The following is an 8,401-nucleotide window of genomic DNA, read 5'->3' on the forward strand; positions in this document are numbered from 1 at the left end:
TAATTTTTATATTAAAAAAATATGCATGTGTGCATGCTTTACGTCGTAGGTTTACGTCGTAGGTTCCAGTTAATTTAAGTGATAAAATCTCTTGAATTGACACCATTAATTAAAACTATTTAAAAAAAATTCTAAATACCCTTTTCCAAATATCTTATATAAAAAAAAAGAGAGTCAAAAGTCAAACATCTCTCAATTTTTTTTTATTTGGTAAGAAAAAAATGAAGTGAAAAGACAAAAGAGCCCCCCATAATTGGAACCTGATGAAGTGTACAAAGGGGTACCGGAGGCAACAACGATCCCAGACCAAAGACAGACAAATACAGCACTGTCCCACGTAACGTTGTTGTTCTGCTTTTGCATCGTTCTCGCTCTCTCTCTCTCTCTAATCCGAACTTCCATCTCTCTCTCTCTCTCTTCATCACCGGTAAACCGCTTTCTATCTTTCTCCGGCGGTCTCTCTCCGATCGCCTCGGGATGAGTACCGGAGACCTTCTCAGCATCGAGCCTCAAGAGCTCCAATTCCCTTGTAAGCTTTCCCAAATTCAAATTTTCTATTTCTCTCTCTCTCTCTATTTTGCTTTTACAAAGTAGAAATTTTTTTTTGATTTTTTCTGCTTTCAGATCCGTGCTTTTGTTTTCTGTGTTTCTAATTGTTTCCTTTTGTTTTTGTTTCATGAACAAAAATAATAATAATTATTATTACAAAGTTGAGCCGAGGAAGCAGATCTCGTGCTCTTTGCAACTGTTCAATAAGACCGATAACTATGTGGCTTTCAAGGTACTACACTAATACTACTTCATAATTCACTTTCAAATTTCCAATTTTTTGTACACCTTTTGTGGTTTCTGAAGTGGGTTTTTTTGTGTTCTGGGTAATTTGTAATATTGATTTGTGTGAAAATTTGGATATGGGTTTGTTTGATATATAGGTGAAGACTACAAATCCAAAGAAGTACTGTGTGAGACCCAACACTGGAATTGTGATGCCCAAGTCTTCCTGTGATGTTACAGGTCTCTCTCTCTCTCTCTAATAATTACTTGAATTTTGTGCTTAATACATGTTATTTTTTAATTAGTTTATGCTTAGTCATAGTTTCTCTTTTATTAATTTTCATCTTTAGAACTATTGTTGTCACCAATATTATGTGCTTGAGTGATGTATCTTTGAAATTCATATATGATGCAGTTACAATGCAAGCTCAAAAGGAGGTACCGCCGGATATGCAATGTAGGGACAAGTTCTTGCTCCAAAGCGTGGTGGCGAGTCCCGGAGCTGCTGCAAAAGATATAACCCCAGAAATGGTACTAATATAAAAAAATGATACAATCTCTTATGTGGGTTTTTTCTTTGTTGGTTGTTGTAGTAGTTTAAAGTGGGAAAATATATAGATTAAGGAAATGGTTTTTTTTTTTTTTTTGGTTGTTGTTGCCTTTTAGTTTAATAAGGAGTCAGGGCATCATGTTGAGGAGAGCAAATTAAGGGTTGTCTATGTTGCTCCACCTCGGCCACCATCGCCAGTTCACGAAGGATCGGAAGAGGGGTCTTCGCCTAGGGCTTCAGTATCTGATAACGGGAACATTAATAATTCTGAATTTACAACTGTGAGTATTTGATGGATCAGCGTGTGAATTCACAAAAGGGTTTAAGTTTTTGTTTAAGAAAAAAAAGGTGTTATTGTTTTAGTCATATTGTGTTTTAGTTTGATTGATTTTGTATACATGTGATTGTGCTTGTAGGTAACATCACGAGCTTACATGGCGCAACCAGATCCTCAAGATAACTCATCCGAGGTTACTATACTCATCTTTTTCATTTTGAAATAGTTTGAATTTTCAGTAAGTGGTTGTCTGGTTGAATTTAGGGGTCTGTTTGGTGGTTGGTCATAAATTACGCTAAGATTGTGTAATTATTTGAGTGGTTCACGCTTCCATTTGTTTATTTGGTACAGTTTAATAAGTGACACAATGTTTGACTTTTGAAAGCTAACAAGTCAAAGTTTATTTAATCACAATCTTGGATTTGAGGAATTTTCTTTCACTAAACAGTCAATAAGTGGGAAAAATTCCATCTGGAGTTGTGAACTTTGTTATTCTTGAGTAGATTGATCTACAGTTAAACAAGCAATAATAGGGTCCACTAAATTCAATATCTATTTGATTGCTAGAGAATTTAGGGGGAAAAAAAAGGAAGAAGAGATATAGAGATCCTGATCTTAGATGTATGATTGTGTGGGAGCCGAGAAAACAACAAACTTTCACTAACCTGAGTTTATTAAAAAAAGAATTGGTTTAGTTGAAATAAGTTTTAAAACAACACACTTAATTAATACTAAATTTTATTTATTTTGTTGTCGCTTTTATTAGTTTTCTCATAAAACAAATGGAGATTGATTTTATATCTTTTCAATTTTTTAGAGAATTTATATTAATGTACAAAATTCTTTGATATCCATCACTTTGTCATTTATAAGATATTCTTCAACCATGAACATTGGTCTTGTTTAGCTTATACCTGATAATTTCTATCTAGTGGACTGTTTCTTTGGGCAACTTTCATATATATGTTCTCTCTTTAGTCATGCATACATCTAAACACAAACGCATACATTTTTCTTTAATCTCTAGCTTTGGGCTTTCTGTAAATTCTTCTTTTTGGGAAAAATATGTTTCCTTCTAATTTTTGAAGTTAAAATATGCTTTATTGCTGCAGTGCAAAGAAAAACCAATAGTGTAGTTATTGATGTACTTTGTGTAAATTCTCAGCACCAAAGTCAAAGAGACTCTTCTTTAGAAAAAAAATAAAAAAATAAAAAACCAACCACCAAATGACACAGGACGGAAGACATTTTTTATAGCTCTTTCCATAAGCCCTTCTTTTCTATTGTAAACCAAAGGTGGGATATTTTCTATAAAACAGCTTCTTAAAGCCCTTCTCTTGTTCTATTCATTTTCTGATGTGCAATATCTATAGTATGACAATTTCATATGATGCTCTGGCTTTGCACAGTCAATATAGTACAAATCTAAATTTTGTCTTAAGGGAAATGATTGGGATTGTTGTAGACTGTCTTATGCATCACATTCTTGTTAATTGCTAGTTTGTGTATCTAAAATAGTTAACGACATCAAAAGCCTTTTTATTAATTTTTTTTTTAATGGCTTTTTAATGTTATTATACAATGACTGATAAACATCTTGAAGCTAATCTATGAACTGCAATTTACTTATTTATATGCCGGCATATGTACATACATATAGATATACAGAATCAGATATATATATATATATATATCATTAAATATTATGAATATCTATATATGTTTATAAACATTGTCAGGAAAAACTCAGTCCAGGGCAGCTGATGATATTAATTCTGACCATATATTTTTCATCATTAATTTCATTAGTTATACCCCTTATGATTGGTGTAGTTGAGGGAAATATTCTTTCTTTCTCGATAACAACTCTTTTTATTTTTTGGATAAGTTCTTGCTCAATAGGAACTTGAACATTGGTTATCTCCCTCTGAGACTTCCTCTAATGTCCAATATGAGAAATGCATTACGTGAAATGAGGAAATTACTTCTTGGATTTAGTTTGAACAGAACAATAAAGCCTCAAATAATGTCAAATCTCCTTGCTTCTTGCATCATTTTCAAGCATCCATTCCTCCTTTACAGACCATATTCTCCCTTTACCTTGTTATCTTGTTTTAAATATACCTACTTGTCAAAAAAACTTGTTTTTAATATACCTGATTTCCTATTTTAAGTGACCTTATGCCTAATTTCCATCTTAAGTCAGGTGGCAGTTCAAATCCCTATTCTTCTTGTTCCTCCTGACCACTTGTATTCAGCTTATCGATGTTGTTGTAAGCCACTTTTACCAGTCAGGTCCACTTAACCAGTTATTCATGGCCTGGCCGGTTATTTAAGTAAGCCAGCTGGGCAGTTTATGTCATACTTTATTAATTGAACAATGACTCCAACCCATTGAATCAGCTTACATGACCATATAGAGGAAACCTGCTATCTTACTGAGAATCTCTTAGGCATTTAACCAATTTACACCATCCATTGGCTTCTTTTAAGATTTTGCTTAATCATTAAATTTGTGTGAACTTGCCGCCTCCAGCAGCAGTCTGTAATTGTTTTCCAATTCTGCATTTTGGATCCAAAGGACTAATTGCAACACGCATTTTGCTTGAAATGAAAATTTAAAAAATTTGGAATATAACAAGAAGATATTGAGTTTGTAATGCTATGAAAGCATGTCTTCTTGGATTTTTTTTTCTTTCCTTAAAGTTTTGGCCACTAATGAAAGGGCCTTCTTTCAACATGTCAATGAAACTTGAGTGTTATTTTAACTTGTATGGACAGTACTTTTAGCTATCCATTTAGAAATTAGCTATTTATTAAAATTTACTAGAATGGTGTACTAGAGGTTGTTTCTTAATTATGGAGAACTTGGTGGATCAATTTCTAGGATATTGATTGTACATCTTGGTACTTATGTTTATATTTGTAATTCCAGACAAGGGCTCTCATTTCAAAGCTGACCGAGGAGAAAAGTTCTGCTATTCAGCAAAATAACAGTGTACTAGAGGTTGTTTCTTAATTATGGAGAACTTGGTGGATCAATTTCTAGGATATTGATTGTACATCTTGGTACTTATGTTTATATTTGTAATTCCAGACAAGGGCTCTCATTTCAAAGCTGACCGAGGAGAAAAGTTCTGCTATTCAGCAAAATAACAAGCTTCAGCAAGAACTGGTAAGGGATTTTGTATTTCAAATTATTTCATTTTTGTTATTGAAACGCTTCTGAAGCAAATTTTTATTTTCTAGATATATGCTTAGTGAAAGAGATAATAGGCACAAGACAAGCTGAAACAAGTCATTTGAATTAATGTTTAACCATAAACAAAGCCCATAACTAAATTTTCCTTTGGTATGGCTTAAATTTTGTGGCTTATCTGGCTTATGTTTTTGAAGTGGGGATCGAATAAACTGTACCTGGGAAAAAATGATACTATAAAAGTTTGTACTTGATAAGCCAAATAGACTGACTTTAAGCTAGAACAGACGCTAATACTTATAACTTCTGTTTTGTAGTTCTCTTGCTCCAATTTTTGGAAAAAATCAACATATATATTAGTCTTATTAGTTGACTTAATATACCCTGCTGTGATGAATTGGGAGAATTTATTTGGTGTTTAAATGCTTCTGAAAACAACTGATTTTTTATTTTATTTATTGTTATAACAAACAGATTTAGAGAGTTCCTTTCAGATTGTCTACTGATAATAATCTAGAAAAGTGTTGGTATAATTTGAACTACTGCTGAATTTCTGCATGCAAGCCATTCATCAAATCCAGTATTTCTTCACACTCTTTGCTACATGCTAGAAAGTTTTTATCAGATAAAATATTCCCAAGTTGTGAAATTCTTTAAATTTGAATTAGAGAATACTGCTGAGGGCTGATTTGTGTGATTTTCTTGAAATCATTGTTAGAAACTTTACTGGATCAGTTGTATTATGGCTCTTCCTAGTTTATCTTTGCTTGGGAAAGGGAGGGACAGAGAGAACCTAGCAGTCTTTTTCAAATATACGAAGTCTTTTCAAAGGTAAATGTAAACAAACCCCCCCACCCACGGTGGGGTTAGTTTAAAGAAAATTTACTTTTAATTGCATCTCTTGTCTGTTTTTTAGAGGATTTAGTGGGAGATTTAGGAGATACTAGCATACAATGAGTAATCTATACTCAGTTTCCTTCACAATGAAAAGCACGCAATTAATGCAACTTTGAAAGTTGAAAATTATTCCATATTTTTGTATGTTGCTCGGATAAAAATGGTCTCGTATGTTTGTTGTATTTTCATCCAATTAGAGGGACATCTTAGTTATGCAGTAACAGTGGCAAATTGTGAGTTCTGACCCATAATAACTAAGGGGTCATCCAGTAAGCAATCAGAGATATATTGTAAACCTAGATAAGTTGATGGCCAAAGTAACAATAACCCTATAATTGCAAATCTTATGCATAGTAGTTGTATACATTCTAGTTTAGTGCCAGGTTGATGTGGCAGTACAATATTGATACCGATTACCATGCAAGAAATTATTGCAACCTTATTATAGGATAGGACTGACTTTGATACTTGTGCAGGAGCTCTTGAGGCGTGAAGCCAACAAAAGCCGCGGTGGTGGTATACCACTTATATTTGTGCTTCTTGTCGGCTTGATTGGCATCATTTTGGGGTATTTTCTGAAGAAGACATGACGAAATTGAGTTTAGCTTTTATTCCTTTTCTGTTAGCCCATGAAGTGGGAAACGAAATGTAGAAAGCCAGAAAAAAACAAGATTTGTGACTGATTAGCATAAGCTTTTGTTTGTTGTATTTACCAACCTGTGTTGACACTAGGAGTATTTGAAATTTGTGGTCGGTCAGAGGAAACTTTTGTTCACTGTATTAGCAGTTTCTGAGGTTAGAGAACATGGTTAAGGGGTTTTATCGGTTTTTTAATTGCCCTAGTAAAACTCCAAATTATTCATTGTGTGGCCCTTTTTTTCATGAATGTCTTTTCATGTTAACCTCTTCTCTTCCCTGTTCAATGTGTTGAATAACTAATGGTGTTTAACCGAGGTATTCAAGTAAAAACTAGTAGAATTTCCTTGTAATTGAGGTTTCATGAGGGAATACATTGCATGATTGGTGGTTGGAAAAAGAGAGCTTCATTTTTAACATTTAATGCAGGGATAACGGTTCTGTTTTGGTTTTGGATGGGTTTGTTTTTGTTCTTATTCTATTTGAAAATAATTTTTTTTAGTTGCAATAGGTTTTAACTGTCCAAGGCTTGATCATGGGTATTGAGTGAGGCTTTTTTTGATTTTTTAGTAATTTAATAGTTGGAGGAGGAGAATTTAAATCCTAAATGTTTCTGTTGAAATCATTAGGAGGTGCCAGTAGAGTAATGCAAAAATTGAATTAGGACTTAATTTGAGATTTAACCCAAATCGACTAATGAAGCAAGTTGGGCCAAGTTAAACCCAGTTCATGGGAGGCAATGCAAATTCTCATTTGTATTGCTCTTTGTGTCAGGTTTAACCAATTGTCCAATCATTAAACTTAAAAAATTTTCCGAATCAAATGATATCTAGAAGGCTATTGCTAAAAATTGAATGATAATCAAGAGGCTGCTTTTCCAAGTCTTGTATACCATTTACAGTTACCCTTACTGGGCCAAATGATGGAAATGATATAAGTAAATAAAGGTGGAAAGTATATTTTAGTCTATACATTTTCAGGTTATTCTCATTTTAGTCCATATATTTTATTTTTACCGCTTTTAGTCTCTATCCTAAAAAATGCTTCACATTTTGGTCCTTGCCGTTATATTAGAAACGGAAAAAACTGACGTGGCAAATGGCTGGAATAAATAATACTAAATTAATATTCACGTGACCTAAATTAATAATAAAAAATGTTTTTTGGCATTAAAAAATGTCAGACAGCATCTAAATTAAAAAAAAAAAAATTAATTTATTAATTTTAACTGAATAAAAAAAATTAAAAACTAAAAATTATATGAATTGAGATCTAAGTGTGTCTTGAGCAAGAACAACAAAAACACAAATCCAGAAGAAGAAGAAGAAGAAGAAGAAGAGAGAGAACGAACTAGATGCTGAAGATCAAGTTCAAGGCGGGCTTTAGCCCTATTTGAAATGTAGGAGGAGATTCCGATGAACCAAAAGTTTCCGATCGACCTCAGAGGTTCTCATCCCTTGAGGCGTCTAAAAGATCAGTATCGGTCGGGAAGAAGAACATCAGTGTTGCGGTGGAGAGAGATCCATTGCCAGCCAGAAATGGAAAGAGATCGGCGTATCCGGTGCCGGCCAAATGTGTGGTTTTGAGCTTGATTGCAGCTTGCGAAGAGAGTTGGAAAACGTCGAAGGAGCCGGCGATTGTCGTGCCGTCGAGGTATCGGCAAGCGTCTCTAACGGGTTAAAGACAAGCTTCACCTAATTCACGCAGGACTTCGCTTTTTCCGGGGAGGAGATTATCAGGTGTGAAGCTTTCGCCAATGTGACCACTGCAGATTCGACCTGTAAGAAGAAGATGGCGAGTATTGTGGCCGAAATTTCGAAAGTCTCAGAAGCACTTGTTGGCTCTGTAAAGACAAATAGGAAGAGCTGGGATGAGCCGCCGCCATCAGCAGCTGACACGACAGCAGCGTTAGCCCCTGTGGAGCCAAAAGAGAAGGCTGTATCAAAGAAGAAACCGGATCAGCAAGCAATTTTGCAGACTCAGGTAAATTTGATATCTGTATTCTATACTATACTAATCTAACTTGTTCATGTGTTCCATCATCCATGTTGTGTTGTCTCTAAATTCG

General features: G+C 34.2%; 1 protein-coding gene across 1 annotated transcript; it reads left to right on the forward strand.

The window, feature by feature from the left end:
* The first annotated feature begins 303 nt into the window (after window positions 1-303).
* Window positions 304-6,559, forward strand: LOC112001622 (vesicle-associated protein 1-2). Its single transcript, XM_065777077.1, has 8 exons — window positions 304-529; window positions 711-781; window positions 933-1,014; window positions 1,190-1,305; window positions 1,441-1,605; window positions 1,741-1,794; window positions 4,699-4,776; window positions 6,174-6,559. The coding sequence occupies exons 1-8, from the start codon at window positions 478-480 to the stop codon at window positions 6,285-6,287; spliced, it is 732 nt and encodes a 243-aa protein (XP_065633149.1). The 5' UTR covers window positions 304-477; the 3' UTR covers window positions 6,288-6,559.
* Window positions 6,560-8,401: the final 1,842 nt, after the last annotated feature.

This window comes from Quercus suber, unplaced genomic scaffold (genome assembly GCF_002906115.3).
Source record: "Quercus suber isolate HL8 unplaced genomic scaffold, Cork oak 2.0 scaffold_147, whole genome shotgun sequence".
Classification (NCBI taxonomy): domain Eukaryota; kingdom Viridiplantae; phylum Streptophyta; class Magnoliopsida; order Fagales; family Fagaceae; genus Quercus; species Quercus suber.

Coding starts and splice junctions, on each gene's coding strand:
- LOC112001622 (XM_065777077.1), top strand. CDS start 478: ATGAGTACCGGAGACCTTCTCAGCATCGAGCCTCAAGAGCTCCAATTC. Junction 530..710: donor TCAAGAGCTCCAATTCCCTT/GTAAGCTTTCCC, acceptor ATTATTACAAAG/TTGAGCCGAGGAAGCAGATC. Junction 1,795..4,698: donor CTCAAGATAACTCATCCGAG/GTTACTATACTC, acceptor TTGTAATTCCAG/ACAAGGGCTCTCATTTCAAA.